General features: G+C 38.8%; 1 protein-coding gene across 1 annotated transcript; it reads left to right on the top strand.

The window, feature by feature from the left end:
• The first annotated feature begins 4,193 nt into the window (after nucleotides 1–4,193).
• Nucleotides 4,194–15,880, top strand: LOC131236738 (putative 12-oxophytodienoate reductase 11). Its single transcript, XM_058234136.1, has 5 exons — nucleotides 4,194–4,335; nucleotides 8,432–8,572; nucleotides 10,267–10,397; nucleotides 13,852–14,028; nucleotides 15,045–15,880. Exons 1-5 carry the CDS (start codon nucleotides 4,277–4,279, stop codon nucleotides 15,635–15,637), a joined length of 1,101 nt encoding a protein of 366 aa, XP_058090119.1. The 5' UTR covers nucleotides 4,194–4,276; the 3' UTR covers nucleotides 15,638–15,880.
• Nucleotides 15,881–18,668: the final 2,788 nt, after the last annotated feature.

Below are 18,668 nucleotides of genomic sequence, written 5' to 3'. Positions count from 1 at the left end.
TCCAAAAATTAAGAAGATCCAAATCTCAGGTGAACCACATCACTGTAAAAAGTGGTGAATAATCATTAAAAGCTTTTTGTAATGCCAATAAGCTTTAGATCAAGCTGATATTTGTATTTTTCCTCTTTTACATTATTAACGTGTGGATACCAAATAAAAGTTATATATTTTCATAAGGTGGCCCAGGAAAGTTTTTAATGGCGAGCATTCAATCACCATTGTTTCTCTTGTTGTGATGTAACGCCCTAAAATTCGGGAGTCGAGCATAACTCAACTCCCGAGTTCCAAAACATCACTTATGCAACATATTGAATGATAGATGTATGTTGTCTGTATGAGTACATAAAACATGGAATAGATTAAGCCAAATTGCCAATATAATTCAGGGATAAGTGAAAGAACGCAAGCGGAAGACTTACCGAATCATAAGTGTACATGTGCAAATCCCTGAAGTACATATACATACCAGGTCATACTTACAAGTGTTACAAGTGTTACTATCAAAATTACAAGCATCAAATGACATCATCTATTCCCAAAAAGAAATCCCAGAATCCTACGTATCAGAATAAGGCTCACTAGAACTCTCCTGAAAACTGCATGAAAGAAAATACAGCCTCATCATCCTCGAACTCCTGCTCTGCCTCAGGGGTCGCGTCAATATCTGCATCTAAGACAGAATCTGGTGGGTGTTTAAACACCGTCCCAAAACGTGGGAGTGAGTGATCAACTCAGTGGAACAATAAAGCAAATGTTAACATGTTATCAATTCAATCAAGCAGTAATGATAAAGCAGAACAATCAAACATGTCCTAAATACTCTTGTTAGTGCAAGGATGTATATAGAATGATGCGTGCCCTCGCGCGTACACCCTCTTCGTCTTCATCTTACGTTATGCATGACACCACCTCAAGTGCTCCACCTCTTCCAGGCACATGCAAATGTGGTGCATGAACATGATTACCAAGTTGTTATTAGTCCTTTTTCATACAACAGGATTGGGAAGCTAAGGTACCTTCCTCATGTCACTATCCAAACAGTGATCCATTCTAGGGTTGTCAGCCCTAGATCATCTCATACGATCACATGGTTTTAGGTCGTTGCAAAGGGTTCGTCACCAATCAATGCACGCATATCATACCTTCATTACTACAATAAGGCTCGTCACCTCAATGCGGTATCCAGGTATGCTCGAGGTCACTACAAAGGGCTCGTCACCAATCAATGTAGGCCGACAGCACGAACATAGTGTCCCATACCACCATAATCGGCTCACGAGTTTGGTTCCTCACTGGTCACTACGGGGAGGCTTGTCACCCCAGCGTAGGCCGACAGCTCGACCACGGTGTCCCATACCACCATGTCCGGCTCATGAGTCTTAGCGGATCAGGGTACAATGGTTAACAGGATTTGCACTGGTAAGTTTGGTACCTTAGATTCATACAATAGCGTCCATACATGGTGAACATGCATCGGACAATCGAGTTACTTGACGAACTTGACTAGCGCGAGCGCACGTTGGGTTGAACGACATAGAATGCACAAACACTTCGCGTGGCCAAACCACTGCCGTCGACTCTAATACGATTCGGGTTCGTCAATTCACGTCTTTCGTGGCGAAAGCAACCTCAGCCACGAACTCAAGGCCGATTACCGATTTCCTGGACTAATTTATAGTCCCAAACATATTCCACTACAACAGATATTCATATCAACAATTTAGAATAGTAATGGAACAACAATTTCAACCATGTAGCATATGAGCATTTGAAGAATATCAACTTAACATGGATTTACACATAAGTAATACAGGAAGTTAAACAACAAGGAATATGACTTGCATGTAGGAAATCATACACATCAATAGGAGAGTTGAGAATCACTTCTCAACTCCCGCAATTAGGATCACATATTACACTTTAGATCATTCAGATATTTCTACAAACACTTAAGCTACATAGTTCAACATACATGACGCAAGTTGAAAAACACGCATTTAGACAATTCCTTTTGCCAAGGAGTTGTCACACATACATCTAGCACAAATACACGACAAATAATCATGGCAAACACATATTCATATTTTATACGTATACGGTACCTTCTACATATACATAGAATACACAAATCTCTACACAAAGCATATATATCAGAAATACAATACAAACATAACATTTGGCATGTGAAATTGCACCCACAACAAGAATAAACCATTATCTGACATTGAAAGCCTTGAAAACCATAACCTATACGATTAAAGTCCGCACCTTAAATCAGAAATAGAGCACCGAACTGATTCAGACGATATGTCTTTGTCAACGGCGACAGGATAACCTAAGACAAGAATAAAAATGATTTATGACAATACATATACTATTCGAAGCTCTAAAACAGATTAGGGTTAGGTTAACTTACTCAAGGATGAACTTAGAATCGCCGGAATAACGATTCAAAAGGGATGGTGTAAGGATGTAAAGTAATAGGAAAGAATCTAAGATGATTCACCAACTTCTCTCTCACTTTCTCTTTCTTTTCTTTTCTCTTTCTTAGCTAGGGTTAGGAAATTCGTATGGAAAAGAGAGTTAGGGTTTTAAGGTCTTTATATAGGCCTAATATTGATGAAAATAACCCCAGGGCCAAGGTATACTTAGGTTATAACCAAAACAAGCCTCTCTCGATCCAATGAAGTACTTCTGGTGGGCCTTTTTTCACGAGCGGTCGGACTTAAGCTCACTGACCATGGATCTAGGTTAGGCTGAGTTTTCGTACCAATCGGCTTTACAGATCAGCCATGGCGGACCACACTCAATTCAACGATCACCGAAACTCGATCAGGTCTGCAAGCACTATGACATGCCAGGGCCATCTTTCCTGATCAGATGGTGAAATTGGGTCAGAATCTAACGGTCAGATTGCTTAAAATCGTCGCGCAAGCGACACAACTCAGATTTCATAAAATCACGTTTAATTTTCACCATTCTCACACTCTTCACTCCGGACTCAATCAAATCGACCTAGAACATCATCTGGACTTGATTTTTGAGGTGATGACCAAGTCCAACATGGTGACAAATACTGACTAAAATCATCGCTATCGGACTTTCGACGTGTGGTCCAGGTCCGATCCAAAAATTCTAAAAATTCCTAAGAGCAACTGGATTTAGCGATGAATCCCAGATTTCAGAGTAACATAGCGCTAACTATTCTACACATTTTGAGTCATGCAGATCGAATTTAAAGTGATTTATGCTAATTTCACAAGCAATCGAGTTTAACGCTAATTACACCTCAATTAGCTTCTAAGGAAAATAGAGGTAGTATTCGGATCTTGGCATAAAATTTTCCGGGTCATTACATGTGATCCTTAAATCTGCTTAAATTTTAAGACCATGTGTTAAATTGTGCTTGCAAAACTAATAAAAAATTATCTAGGTGAGCCCACATTAACGGTAACACCCACCAAGCTGTTACCGGTAACATCACCAGTAAGCCTCTCGAGGAGCCGATTAACTCGTGTACCACACACCGGCTAGTTGTGTGGGTCTCATCATGAGGTATGTGTTATATTTAAACTGTCCATCCATTTGGCGAGCTCATCACAAGTCTTGAGACTAAAAATAAGATAGTTCTAAAGATAAAGTGGACCACACTGCAAAAAGCAGTAGAGGATTAAACGTCTACCCTTGAAACCCTTTTAGGGGTCACAGAAGTTTTGGATCAACATAAAATTTGTTTTTACTCTTCATACAATTATTTTTAACCTTATAAAAAGATTAGATAAGAAAGAAATGTTATGGTAGGCCCTAAAAATTTTTTAACGGTGAAAATCATGATCACCGCTGCTATTTCTGGTGTGGTTCATTTGAGCTTTGGATATGATTCATTTTTTGGCTAATGCTTTAAAATGATCTCGAAAAATTGATGAACGGTTTGGATATAATAAATACATCATTGTGGGGTTCATGTAACTTTGACCTCCTTTGAACCGTTCGTACAACTAAGAGCTCGAGGAGCGTCCGCGCTCGTCTTCGCACGACACGTATCTACAACAGCTATGTATCTGGTGTGTGGTACACTAGCCAATCCTCTTCCTCCGCTCCCGTAGCTACCCAGGTGTTGTCTGTGGCCAGTACTATGCTATAGCCTATATGTATTTGAAAGAAATTATATAAAAAGCATTCTTTAATGCTGATTCGAAAGAAATTATATCTAACCAAACACACCCAAAGTATATCCAAAGCTCAGGTAGACAAAAGCTAATTGTTAAGAAAGAAAATGTCAGAAATCCCCCTCTTAACTCCATACAAGATGGGAAATTTCCTTCTTTCTCACAGGTCTCTTTCAAATCCAACGCCTTATTTCCATGCAAACCAACTTCAAATTTTCGGTTGAATCTCACTTTCCTTCTTCCTTCTTCCTTTTTGGAAATATTTGGTGCTTCTTCTCTCTCGTTGCAGGATTTTCTCTTCTTCTTCTTATTTAACAGTTATTTGTACTTCGTACTATTGCTTGAATTTTGGAGAATGGTTGTTTTTACTCTTCTTTTGAGTAAAGGCAGATTGTAGGCCTTCTGATTTCTTGAGGCCTGGTCCACTGTTTCTTCGCAGATGGTTGATGATTCCTACCATCCAACAGATGGAGTATACAGTGGATCCACGGCTGTACAAATATCGCTTTATTTATTTTGTATGGTCGTTCGACAGGCGGTCTTTGGAAAGGGTAGTCATAGGCAGAGTGGTCTCTGGATCCATCTTCAATGTTGAGAATTATGTGTCTTGAATTGTCCCATATCTGTTTTATACAGTTGATTATCAGGTGGAGCCCACCATGTATGGGTCTACCAAGGGCAATCCAGCGGTTATGCCTATTGATTGCTCGTTGCTAGGCTGGCATTAGGTGGTTGTAATGTTCTAAATATTGGCGATATTATCGATCATCGGTATTGCCAGTCAGTGATATTTAAAATGCTGGCAGTTTGAAATTTTCTATTACAGTAATATTTGACGATTTTATCGATACTTGCGACATTTGAGAAGAATCTCTTATAAAAGTACCCTGTTATCGGTATCAGCGATACCATCGATAATATCCCTGATACCAGCGATAATATCCCCAATAACAGGGAAACGCTCATCCGTAAATAGGCAAAAATTGATAGAAAATTGGGAAAATTTAGAAACCCAAAAACTGTTCTTTTTTTCTTTTTTTTTTTTGATATTTTTTTTTTCTTAAAATTTTATTTTGTGTCTTAGGATATTTTGATCATTCTTGGTTTTTATTGAATCAAAATTTATCTTTCGGGATAATTCTTGAGTTGAGAAAAAGATGAGCTGGAACTCAAATTCATATATATATATATATATATATATATATATATATATATATATATATAGATATTGAATGTTAGCATGAATTGCAATGGAAATCATGTCTATGCGTGATTCTCATGAATTAACATAGATTTGGGCAAAAAAATAAATAAAATAATAACATTTAAGTGAAAAATAGGAAAAATCGGTGAATTCCTAAAATTTCCATTTTTTATATTTGAAAGTATGTGTTTTTTTTATTGTTAATTAATATGAAACTTTTTTATATTAATGACTATTAGCTGATCTATTGGTTGGCTACAAACTGTATCTATTTATTTTATACTAATTTGTTTGACAACATATGGTTAGGCCCCTATAAAATGGAAACTTACCATGTCTAGTTATTTTTTGCAATATTTAATTCTTACATGCATAAACATGTCTTTTAACATCTCCTAAATTTTCACTGCAAAATTCCACCTTTTTCCCAATGTTTTCCTCATACAACGATATTTTTTTGAGTATTGGCAATAATATCAGCGATACCGATACATGTTTTTGTATCCCCGATCTTTGATACATGCAGTGTTCGAAATATCGGTATCGTTTTAAGTATCACACCCTTGGGATACAGATATGTATCGGTTATCGCACGGGATATATTGTTTGTATTGGGTAATTTATCGCACCTTTTAGGGAACATGGGGAAACATTGGATTTTTCAATGAAACTTTAGGAATTGTTAAAAAAGACATTTATATACACTTTTAAATCATAACATCTTTAAAAAGAAGTGCCTATTTAAAGATGTGCCTATAATAGGTTTCCTTTGTATAGGGTCCTAACCAATGCACTATCTGACTGGACTACTGCAACTATATTCAAATTGAATGGATAACATCTAGAGTTTATGTGACGGTTATTTCATTAAACACTCCTAAACACTTCGAAATTAGTCTCAATTGATAGCTAGTTGAAGAAAATTATTGAAAAAAAAAACATGGAGAACATGAAGAACCAATGGATTTGTAACCATTTGACACTGATTTAAAATAATTTTAATAATAATAATAATAAAAGAGATCAAAAATTGAAAATGCTCACCAGATTGAACATATGGGATATATCGCCACTACCTGTGCATTTCGTATCGCAAAATTGGGATACAAGATATATCGTGGGATATATCGGTCGATATCGTTGATATTTAAAACATTGGATACATGTAACGATGCTAATACGCTAAACATTGGTGACCTTGTCTATGCAGATTGCCAGTGTATCATTTAAATGAGATTTTCACTTAACAAGCCTCCTTTCGGCTTTGATTTGCATGTTCTTCAATGATAAGATGAAATTGACTGAAATTTCTGGTTTCTACATTCGACTTTGTGAATATTTGTGGACTTGTTCTTGTCATGATTTTGTCCTCAATCACCTGAGGACAGTGGAATTCTACAGACTAAAGCTTAGTGTCAGAACATGATTAACTTAATGACCAAAACTGTAACAATCTGCCTTAAACCATGTCAACTCCTTGTCGGCTCATTTGGGAGGCATACAGGTTTGTGGGGGATGACTTGCTCTCTTCTCTACGAAAGCAATGCAACTCAGTTTTGGGCGAGTTTTGGTTCCATGGAAGAAGCATTGAATCTGGAAAATAGCCTTCCCAATCTCTTTTGGTTTTGTCTACTAGTTCTCAGAGTGAGAAAGCTTTTAGTTTTCAAATCTAGGGTTATACTATATACAATGCGTGGGCTGAGAGGCTGTACAAGGGGGCACACTTGGTTTGGTAACCAGAGCTGTTTATATGATTGGTTCTATTTTAGATGGCCAATGAATCAAACATCTCTCTGATGTGAAAATCCTAACCCTTCAATATGCCTGTGGAAACCGACCGCTAAGAAAGAAAATGCAGCAACATTCCACATTCAACCCAAACAGGGCCAGAGATTGATGGATAGTATCTTCAAATCTTGGAGATTTTCAGCACATGGACCATCCATGTGCAGACCCTTCATCATATAATTGGATCATTGAAGCATAGGCCTCACCTGTGCATACTGTAAACCCAAGCTCACTAGACAGCTCTTGGCCCAGGCATTTTCCTTGTTCACCACAATCGTTGTCATTGTCATGTTTTTCTCCCATCTATTTGAGGTTGCCTTTGATGTTTTCCTTGTTCTTCCAGAAAAAAGAAAATAAAAGAAACGAAAAGAGAGAAATGATTAAATCAGTTAGTTGAAGGTTCTTAACATTTGAAGAGATCAGTGGAGAAATTACTTTCTGAAGTTCCCGTGAACAATGGGAACTGCTCTTAGAACACTGAAGGTGGTACTTGAATAACTTTCAATGATCAATTTCACGTTCTGGGTCAAGATACACTTGATTATTTTATCAGCTGATGCCTCATGCTATCTAGGATAAGAGAACATCAAAGGACTTCTTGTTTTCTTCTTCTCTGATTTTGTAAAGGATTTTGGTGTTATAACTTATAAGCTGTATATCTTTTGAATTCTTCAAAACTTTGTCTTCTCTTGTCGACCATCACTTAAAAGTTCAGCTATTTGTTACTTGTTCACATTATAACCAGATTTTTTTTTTTTTTTTTTCAATTTTCCTTTTTTACTTAAAGAATGTATGTGGTAGTGTTACCCATCTATGAGATGTAGATGATTCTTCAGATGGACATACTGTGGAGATTCCATAGCCTGAAAATTGTGCCATTCCGATGATGAGGTCTGTCCAACGGATGGGTTACTTAAACGAAAATATGAGCTGCAGTCCGTATCCACTGGGAAAAGGTTCATCAATCAGACAGGATTTGGCTATCATCTCATTTTGGTGTGTCTACTCTAGACAATGATGGACCCTGCAGAATTAATTGTTTAGATCTCTTACATGCATGTCATGTTTATGGCTGTAGAGTGAGCCCCACCACATGTTGCGAAACAAAGTATTGCCCTTATTTTTACTGTTTTTTTCTTTCTTTCTTTTCTTTTCTTGTTAGAAGGCGAGGTTTGTTTGAAGGAAATGTAACTACCTAGTACCTACCTTGTTCGGGAATCAGTAATGCCCAACTCATGAAACTGTACTTTTTTTCTTTTTTTTTTTCCAGAATAGTTTTGGCACCATTGACGAGGCAGAGGTCTTATGGAAATGTCCCTCAACCACATGCCATCTTGTATTACTCTCAAAGAACCACCAAAGGGGGCCTTTTAATAGCTGAAGCTACTGTGATATCTGAAACAGCTCGGGGGTAAAACTTATCTTCTTCTTCTTCTTATTTATTTATTTACTGTCTTTGTTTTTAATTTGCTAAGAGTCAATGATCTTGTGTATATACAATATCACCGGATGCTGTATGTAAACCACATCTACCATCTGACCAGTGCATGTACTCGTCAATTAATGGATATCCCCAAAAATCTCATCAACTCAATATCCAAACCATCTGATCAATGGATTCATTTTATGGGTTGTCACCCTTAACTTCTGATGGTGCTCCAAAAGCAGGCTATGGTCAGAGTGTTAAGAGCATATAACTTATTTCGTTTAGGCTTTGTCATCAAATAGGTGGCCCATTGATTGCATGATCTGGATTCATGAACATGTGCACTGGTTGGACAGCGGGGATGGTTTACATATGGAGGTTAATGCATGTTTTATGCTTTACACAGGAATAAAAGTCTGTGTTTGGATGCGCCATTGGATTGCATTGCCTTTATTAGTTCAATAATGTGGAAATAGTCAAATTATAGTTGCACCCCTTACCATTCATTTAAAAGGACTAGGCTCCAAACTGCAATCACATTACTTTGATTTAGGACTTGAAAGGAATGTATCACAATTAACAGTACTAGAAAATAATATTACATTTACTCATGATTAAAGTGTTCACAATTCAACCCATGTGGAAGTGTTGCATCATGGTGCATCTGAAATTCAAAATCATCTTAAGCTGCAATTTTGGACAAGTGGGGCATATGGTTCATTGATTTTGTGGGATTCATTGCAAAAGGGCGATGAGCCAAAGCTTCGTCAGATTAGATTAGAAGATACTTGTCTTTGAACCATTGGCTATTTTTTGAACAGTAGCTGTATTTTTTCTTAACCTTCCATTTGTAGGCTACTCATCAAAACCATAGGGAACATCTAGTCTGGTAGAATTTTGAGGAATCCCCTATAACAGTATTGACCATAACACCAACGGTTTGGATGACCGAAACATGGGTCCCATTAAGTATATAATGGTGAATTAGGTCTCTACTGACATTTTGATGCACTGAGACTTATATTGTTCTTCCCAAACTTGTGCACCCAAATGCAACAAAGCATTTGTTTTTCTTGATGCAGATCTGGTGGTTTTGCCAGCACCACCCCTGGCGGAGGTGTGTCAATGTGTTGGGTGCTGTGGGCCGCTACATGATGTATGTGTTTTATATCCACACTGTATATCCATTCTTCTGCCCCCTCATTTTAGGGTGTGATTCCAAAAATGAAGCAAATCTGAAGCTCAAGTGGACCACACTATAGGAAACAGTGGTGATTGAATGCCCACCATTAAAAACTTCCTGGGGGCCACGGAAGTTTTGGATCAGGCTGATATTTGTGTTTGTCCTTCGTCCAGGTCTGAGTGACATTATTAACATGCTGGATGACAAAAGAACATTACGGCAGGCCCTAGAAAGGTTTCAACCAGGCGTGTCATTATCGCCACTGTTTGCTGTGGTGTGGTCCACTTGAGCTTTGGATCTGCTTCATTTTTGGGTTCATGCCCTAAAATGAGCCGGAAAAAAGATGGCCGGCGTGGATATAAAACACACACATCACATTGGGCTCCACAGTGCCCAACACATTCAACACAGCACTGCCTAGGGTGGTGTTGGCAACACCACCTAATCTGCATCCTGTTTTTCTGATGTCTGTGTATTTTTCTTCCCTATCTTGAAGGTACCCCGAGACACCTGGAATTTGGACAAAAGAGCAGGTGGAAGCATGGAAACCTATTGTGGATGCTGTTCATGAGAAGGGTGGTATTTTCTTTTGCCAACTTTGGCATGTGGGAAGGGTTTCTAATTATGGTATGTTTGAGTTCTTTTAACTTCTTTATCATCTTCTTTTCAATTGATTTCCATGACATGTAACCCAAAACTAGCCAAAGGATTACTACCGAAACTTGAGATGGTTTGCCAGTGCATGTGTAATTTATCAGTGAATGTTGGAAAAGACATGGCTTGATGGGCTTTTCATTGTTTTTTTTTTTTTGCCATTAGTTGACATAGGGAATTGATTAGAGCTGCCACTTGGGTTTGGGTTAACCCAAACTTGACTGACCCAACCCAAGTTTGGGTTGGATCAGGTTGCCAGGGTCTTTGGGTTGGGCTAGGGTTGGACAACTCCCAACCCAATTTGAAATTCAGTTGGGTTTGGGTTGAGAAAATTCGGCTCAGGTTGGTAATAATCGCATGTATTTGGGTTGGTGTTGGGTCTGTCAAACTGACAATGACTAACAAGCTTGAGATATTATTGGTGGAGAAAATTCCATGTATTTCATTGTCGCAAGTAGGGAATTTATACGAGAGAATACATTAGTACGCTGCCTAAAATAAGAGATCCTAATGATATATTGATATTACACAATATCCTAATGATATTACATAATATTATTTACTTAATGCATCTTTACATATACACTCTCCCTCAAACTGATATTGATTAAGCAACATTAGTTTGTCTACTAAGTAATCATGGCGAGCTCAAGTCATAGCTTTTGTAAAATATTGCAAGCTGTTCTTGAGAGGTCACATGAGGAAGGATGACCTCTAAGGGCAAGAGTTTCGCTTGAATGACTGAAATTGGCTGTAGGAATAACACCAATCAGAGAACGAAGAGGTGCAAGACTAACTCAATGGTGAGAACGGCTCTGTGGGAACGGCTCTGTTGGAAAAGAGCAGGTGGAAGCATGGAAACCTATTGTGGATGCTGTTCATGAGAAGGGTGGTATTTTCTTTTGCCAACTTTGGCATGTGGGAAGGGTTTCTAATTATGGTATGTTTGAGTTCTTTTAACTTCTTTATCATCTTCTTTTCAATTGATTTCCATGACATGTAACCCAAAACTAGCCAAAGGATTACTACCGAAACTTGAGATGGTTTGCCAGTGCATGTGTAATTTATCAGTGAATGTTGGAAAAGACATGGCTTGATGGGCTTTTCATTGTTTTTTTTTTTTTGCCATTAGTTGACATAGGGAATTGATTAGAGCTGCCACTTGGGTTTGGGTTAACCCAAACTTGACTGACCCAACCCAAGTTTGGGTTGGATCAGGTTGCCAGGGTCTTTGGGTTGGGCTAGGGTTGGACAACTCCCAACCCAATTTGAAATTCAGTTGGGTTTGGGTTGAGAAAATTCGGCTCAGGTTGGTAATAATCGCATGTATTTGGGTTGGTGTTGGGTCTGTCAAACTGACAATGACTAACAAGCTTGAGATATTATTGGTGGAGAAAATTCCATGTATTTCATTGTCGCAAGTAGGGAATTTATACGAGAGAATACATTAGTACGCTGCCTAAAATAAGAGATCCTAATGATATATTGATATTACACAATATCCTAATGATATTACATAATATTATTTACTTAATGCATCTTTACATATACACTCTCCCTCAAACTGATATTGATTAAGCAACATTAGTTTGTCTACTAAGTAATCATGGCGAGCTCAAGTCATAGCTTTTGTAAAATATTGCAAGCTGTTCTTGAGAGGTCACATGAGGAAGGATGACCTCTAAGGGCAAGAGTTTCGCTTGAATGACTGAAATTGGCTGTAGGAATAACACCAATCAGAGAACGAAGAGGTGCAAGACTAACTCAATGGTGAGAACGGCTCTGTGGGAACGGCTCTGTTGGAAAAGAGCAGGTGGAAGCATGGAAACCTATTGTGGATGCTGTTCATGAGAAGGGTGGTATTTTCTTTTGCCAACTTTGGCATGTGGGAAGGGTTTCTAATTATGGTATGTTTGAGTTCTTTTAACTTCTTTATCATCTTCTTTTCAATTGATTTCCATGACATGTAACCCAAAACTAGCCAAAGGATTACTACCGAAACTTGAGATGGTTTGCCAGTGCATGTGTAATTTATCAGTGAATGTTGGAAAAGACATGGCTTGATGGGCTTTTCATTGTTTTTTTTTTTTTGCCATTAGTTGACATAGGGAATTGATTAGAGCTGCCACTTGGGTTTGGGTTAACCCAAACTTGACTGACCCAACCCAAGTTTGGGTTGGATCAGGTTGCCAGGGTCTTTGGGTTGGGCTAGGGTTGGACAACTCCCAACCCAATTTGAAATTCAGTTGGGTTTGGGTTGAGAAAATTCGGCTCAGGTTGGTAATAATCGCATGTATTTGGGTTGGTGTTGGGTCTGTCAAACTGACAATGACTAACAAGCTTGAGATATTATTGGTGGAGAAAATTCCATGTATTTCATTGTCGCAAGTAGGGAATTTATACGAGAGAATACATTAGTACGCTGCCTAAAATAAGAGATCCTAATGATATATTGATATTACACAATATCCTAATGATATTACATAATATTATTTACTTAATGCATCTTTACATATACACTCTCCCTCAAACTGATATTGATTAAGCAACATTAGTTTGTCTACTAAGTAATCATGGCGAGCTCAAGTCATAGCTTTTGTAAAATATTGCAAGCTGTTCTTGAGAGGTCACATGAGGAAGGATGACCTCTAAGGGCAAGAGTTTCGCTTGAATGACTGAAATTGGCTGTAGGAATAACACCAATCAGAGAACGAAGAGGTGCAAGACTAACTCAATGGTGAGAACGGCTCTGATACCATGTCCAACTAACAATGGCTACTAAGCTTAAGAGATAATTGGTGGAGAAAATTCCATGTATTGCAATGCCCCAACAGGGGGAACTCACACAAGAGAGTACATTAATATCCTGCCTAAAAGATTCTAGTGATATAACACAATCTTATGTACTTAATGCATCTTTATCTCTAAAGGGTCAGGCCAGGTTCGGTCAGTTTAAGGTTGAGTACAGAGGAATTCAGGTTGGGTTCGGGTTGGGAACCTCAGGTTGGAATTCTGAATGCGTTGCGGGTTGGGTCCTCGTGAGGGCTTGTTGGGCTCGGGTTGAACCCGAACCAACCCTCCCAATTTGCACTCCTGGAAATTACATGCAGAGACCTACTGCACCTGGAGTGTATGCAGCAGATGTCCATTGGCCCTTAGATGGATCCTTTGTGAGTGGGTCTACTTTTTCTTTTCTTTTGAATGGTCCTTCATGGGCCTACTGTGAAGCGCTAATCAGTGCATTGAGCAACGGAACCCTTTTGTTTGGCTTCAACCAGTGGAAATGCCTCTATTTATTTCTCGTCTTCTTGCTACTTGGTCATCGGGTTGATGCTTTTTTTTTAAAAAAAAATTATTTATTAGGAACATGAAGGCCTCTTCCATGTCGTTCGTCTCTGAAATAATTTTATCTAATTCCTGTTTACAGGATTTCAGCCCAACGGGCAAGCTCCCATCTCCTGTACCGACAAGCCACTGACACCTAAGGTTCGTTCCAATGGTATCGACGTAGCAGAGTTCTCAACTCCACGGCGGTTAAGGATAGATGAAATTCCTCAAGTCGTCCATGATTTTAGAGTTGCTGCTAGGAATGCCATAGAGGCAGGTAAGAGGTTCATTTCATCCACAGTCGGTGGAGAATTTCAACATTCCACATTCAGTTTCTGTTTGCATTTTTGTTAATGTTTATGAAGGATCTGTACAGAATTGTTAAATTGAGTTATGGCTTGTTCAATCCAGTTGATAGTCCAGAGCTCTATAATCATGCAAAACAAACTTTTTTCTGATTGGTGCAAGCAAATGGGCCGTTAAAAACAAATTTGGCTGGCCGTTTGCATTCAATGAATCAAAGTCCACATGATGCCAAGGTCACCCAGTTGTTATATGATATTTGCATCATGGCCCATCAACATAGATATCAGATGAACATTCTGCCTTGCCAGACCATTTTGGCTACTTGTTTTTTACTTCATCTTAATTGCATTGCATTTGATCTTTAACATCCTGTAGTTTCCTTTACATGAGCAGCATAGTAATGTGACTGCAGAGTGCAGACACTATTCTAAAGGACAGAAATAAGCTTGCATCCTTTTCAGGGAAGCTGAAACTTAGACCATGTACGGCTGGCAATGTGTCTCTCTTGCTTCTTAGCCAGGTCAGGAGTTGGGAATGGGCCTGAAAATGTGGCCTGTTAGGTAAACAGGTCTGGCTCGGGCAAATCCTGCCTGACCACTTATAAGAAGCTTATAAATAATTATAGAAGGGTTTAATGTCGAACCTGCTTTGTCAGTACCATTGGGCTCAAAATGAGGGGTCTGCTAAGGTAAATGGGTTGAGCTGATTGCACCTTGCGCCCAGTAATTTGTTTATGGCTTCGTCCATGGGGTTAAATTCTAGACCTGTTTAGTAAATAGGTCAAGTTCGGGTCACGGTTTACTGATTGCAGTTGGGTCATGGTTTACTTTCTCTGTTTGGTAAATGGGTTGAGCCCGGGCAGACCCTGACATAACCCAAACCTGACCTCCACCTTTGCCACCACCCATCCATCAGTTCTCCCATCGTTGTATGATGTGCCCACACAAGTCTGAATCTTGCCCACATTCTTTCTCTTGATGCATACAGGTTTTGATGGAGTCGAGATACATGGAGCCCATGGCTACCTAATTGATCAGTTCCTGAAAGATCAAGTTAATGACAGAACTGACAAGTATGGCGGAAGCTTAGAGAACCGTTGCCGCTTTGCTCTAGAAGTAGTAGAAGCCATCGTCGATGAGATTGGAGCTGATAAAGTCAGCATCAGGCTCTCTCCCTTTGCCAATTACATGGAGTCAGGGGATTCAAACCCAGAAGCCCTTGGCCTTTACATGGCTGAATCACTAAACAAGTATGGAATCGTCTATTGCCACATGGTCGAGCCGAGGATGGTCACAGCAGTTGAGAAGTTTGAAACTCCCCACAGTCTTGTACCTATGAGAAAGGCTTTCAAGGGGACTTTCATAGCAGCTGGAGGCTATGACAGAGAAGAAGGGAACAAAGCTATTGCTAGCGGTTCTGCAGACCTAGTTGCTTATGGCCGTGTGTTCTTGGCTAACCCTGATCTACCTAGGAGATTTGAGCTCAATATGCCTCTTAACAAGTATGACAGAAACACTTTCTATACACCTGATCCGGTTGTGGGGTACACCGACTACCCTTTTCTTGAATCTACACCCTAGATCTTCATTTATGTGAGATAAAGGAGAGCTGCCTTATCGTTTTCCGACAATTCTTCCAGAAGGTTTGATTGAAAGTTGTGTTTTAGATATGGTATTGGAGATTGTTTGTAGAACTGTTTCCGTGATATGATATTGAGATTCTTTGTAATACAGTTTCTGTGAACTTATCTTGTGATACTTTGCATTTGCGTATATGATTCATGCCACATGCAACAATGAAGTCCTTGGTGGTTTTGCACTGTAGATGATCTCTTTGATTATATTTGCTAATGAAGATGTGGATCCAAGGCCATCCATTGCAGAGGATATTTTTATTTCTTCAATTACACTTTGTTAGAGGTTGGTTTGAGTTGGTTGTTGGTGACTAACAGTCCCGAACAGGTAAAATAGGAAGGGTCATTGTACATCTCAGAAATAGCCAATGGACTTGATCGATAAATCCAGAACCTGACAAATCAAATATTGGCTGATTATTCAGGCTATCTAAAAACCTTTATCATGCCTCATTCTGATAAAGTTGTCTCTGATTGACTCAGGAAGCATCGAAAGTTAAAGCGAGTCAAGTAAAAAGGGTCCCTAATGCCTCCCACAAACAACCAAAACACCCAACTGGCAGATCTGGAACCCGACAAACCACATCCTGACCGATTGTCCAGACCATCCAGAAACCTTCATCATGCCTTATTTCAATTAATTTGTCTCTGTGCGATTCAAAAAGCAAAAAAAAAAAAAACACTGAACTAGTCAAATAGAAAGGGAAAGGGTCCTTGGTAACAGAGATAGGGGGATGGGTCTGCGAGACAGGGAGTGAGAGTTTTAAGGTTTCTGGAGAGAGAAAATTCCTGATAGCTGTGATAGGCTGCCTAACTTAGTGGAGCACAATAGCCAGAGGAAGAAGCTACTAAAGTCCAGACTAGGGTTGTGATTGGAGATATTCGACCATCTCTTTTTATAGAAAAATAGTGTGGTCTCCCCCTTTCCTTCTGACATGTCAGATCTAAATCGCATTCCATTGTACTCACCCCGACAATATCTGCAATGCTTACTTCACTTTTACATGGCAATATTCTCTCATATCTAATTTTATTTTGTTGCTTGCCCTGAGCCTTAGGCTCTACAAAGTAAGGCTAAGTTCCTTTCGTCTCCTTTTATTGCCTGCTACTTGGAGCCTTTCGCTTTGTGAAGTAGTGCTAGGTTTTCTTTTCATTTTATTTGCCTATCCTAAGCCTCTTGCTTTGCGAAATAATGCTATATTGCACTTTCTTTATTGCTTGCCCAAATCCTATGGGTCCTTCGAAGCAATGTCAAATGTAACAACATTGGAATTCTACCAAATCCTCGAAAAACCTTAAAATTCTGTAAAGTAGAGACCATACAACATACGGGAACACAAGCGGAAAGGAGTATCTAACCTATTTCTGTTCCATCATTGAGGCCCTCGCTTGGAATCTATGATTGCAGGATAATTGCATGAGTCACTTGAGTTAAAGAATCTTACAATTTTCCGACTCTTAAGTGGTTCTACGGTTTTTAACCAATCATAGATTTTAAACTGAGAGAGAGAGAGAGAGAGAGAGAGAGAGAGAGAGATTAGGAAGTGGGTGTGCGCTATGCAGTGTTCACAACATTGATTGAGAGGCAGATCAATGCTTTGATAGTATATACATGCCACAATGTCATACAAAGGCTTGAAGAAGAAGAAGAGTGTTCCTTTTCAACACACTCGGTGCACAGGTTGGATGGTATATACATGCCACAATGTCACGTAAAGGTTTGAAGAAAAAGAAGAAGAAGAAGAAGAAGAACAGAAAGAGGAGAGAGAGAGGGAGAGAAAGAGAGAGGGTGTCGCTAACATGCAAACCCTAACCACCATTTTTATATTAGCCTAAACCATGTGAGAACCGTGTATGATCATTGGGATTTACTAGCTGGGCCGAACATCCACTTAAATCTTATTCAACTCCCTTCAATAGCTATTTAATTCTATACAAGAATGTCCTTTCCAACGCACCCAGTGCGCAGATTGGATGGTATATGCATACCACAGTGCGGTCCTAGTGCAAGGTGTGCCTCAAAAAGGAAAATGACAAGTGGAAATGAAAAACTTTCAAATTCTGGTAAATTGCAGGATTTACTGATGATTAATAGGTGACACTAGTTCATAATTCACAGTAATAGCACCAATACACATGTGTACCATTTATATTTTCTTGGAGCACAATTCAAGTAATACGCAACAATAGCTCATAATTCACAGTAATATCAGTACAAATGTGTACCATTTACATTTGGTCCATAGGCATTGTAGCTCGACCCGGCTTGATCTTGTTTCTCTAGCCAATGTTCCAACTACAACAAACAAATGGCCATTAATCAGGGGTTATTGTTTAATCGTACTTATAGACAATGATCAATCTACAATGTGCCCCACATTTTTATGGTTTAACATGAATTAATGTATGACAAATACAAGATTTCCATCCTAAGTATATTGTATACACTCTATTTCACATCTGTACAAAATTTAAGAGTATTTTCAGCCATGGATTTACTCTATTCTTTGTATCATTGCTCGCACCAAGGTCAGCCTAACCTTATCCTGCTGATAAGAAACAAAAGATTTTAACCTAAAAATTAAAAGAAGAGAAAAAGTTTGACACTCGGTGATGGGTGATGGTTGATACACAGGCGGTTAAAATTTACTTCTTAGTATTTGCAATACCAGTATTTCAAATTAGACTGACCAAATTATGGTTCCCGGTTTAGATGCATCATAACCCAAAATGCTTATTTCATTATTTAGATTGGTGGACAATTATTGGATGGTCAAAAATGAAATATATCCAACGGACAGATATCAACATACAAGTATTCCCAAAACAGAGGTTAGAATTGCTAAACGAATCTGATTTGGGACTTTTACTTCGCACTGTGAGTTCCACAACTCTTTTACTCGGCTTAACTTATGTTAATTTAGATGGGATTAGCTGGGATGGAATTGCATTTAGTTCGGTGCCAATTCCACTTAATG

This window comes from Magnolia sinica, chromosome 2 (genome assembly GCF_029962835.1).
Source record: "Magnolia sinica isolate HGM2019 chromosome 2, MsV1, whole genome shotgun sequence".
Taxonomy (NCBI): Eukaryota; Viridiplantae; Streptophyta; class Magnoliopsida; order Magnoliales; family Magnoliaceae; genus Magnolia; species Magnolia sinica.
Note: the sequence above shows the minus strand (reverse complement) of the source record. Positions and strands in the feature narration are given on the sequence as shown.

Bases quoted from the DNA above. Each gene is read 5' to 3' on its own strand.
- LOC131236738 (XM_058234136.1), top strand. From the start codon at position 4,277: ATGTCAGAAATCCCCCTCTTAACTCCATACAAGATGGGAAATTTCCTT. The intron at 8,573-10,266 runs GTAAAACTTATC...CCTATCTTGAAG, and splicing joins ATATCTGAAACAGCTCGGGG to GTACCCCGAGACACCTGGAA. The intron at 10,398-13,851 runs GTATGTTTGAGT...TCCTGTTTACAG, and splicing joins GGGAAGGGTTTCTAATTATG to GATTTCAGCCCAACGGGCAA.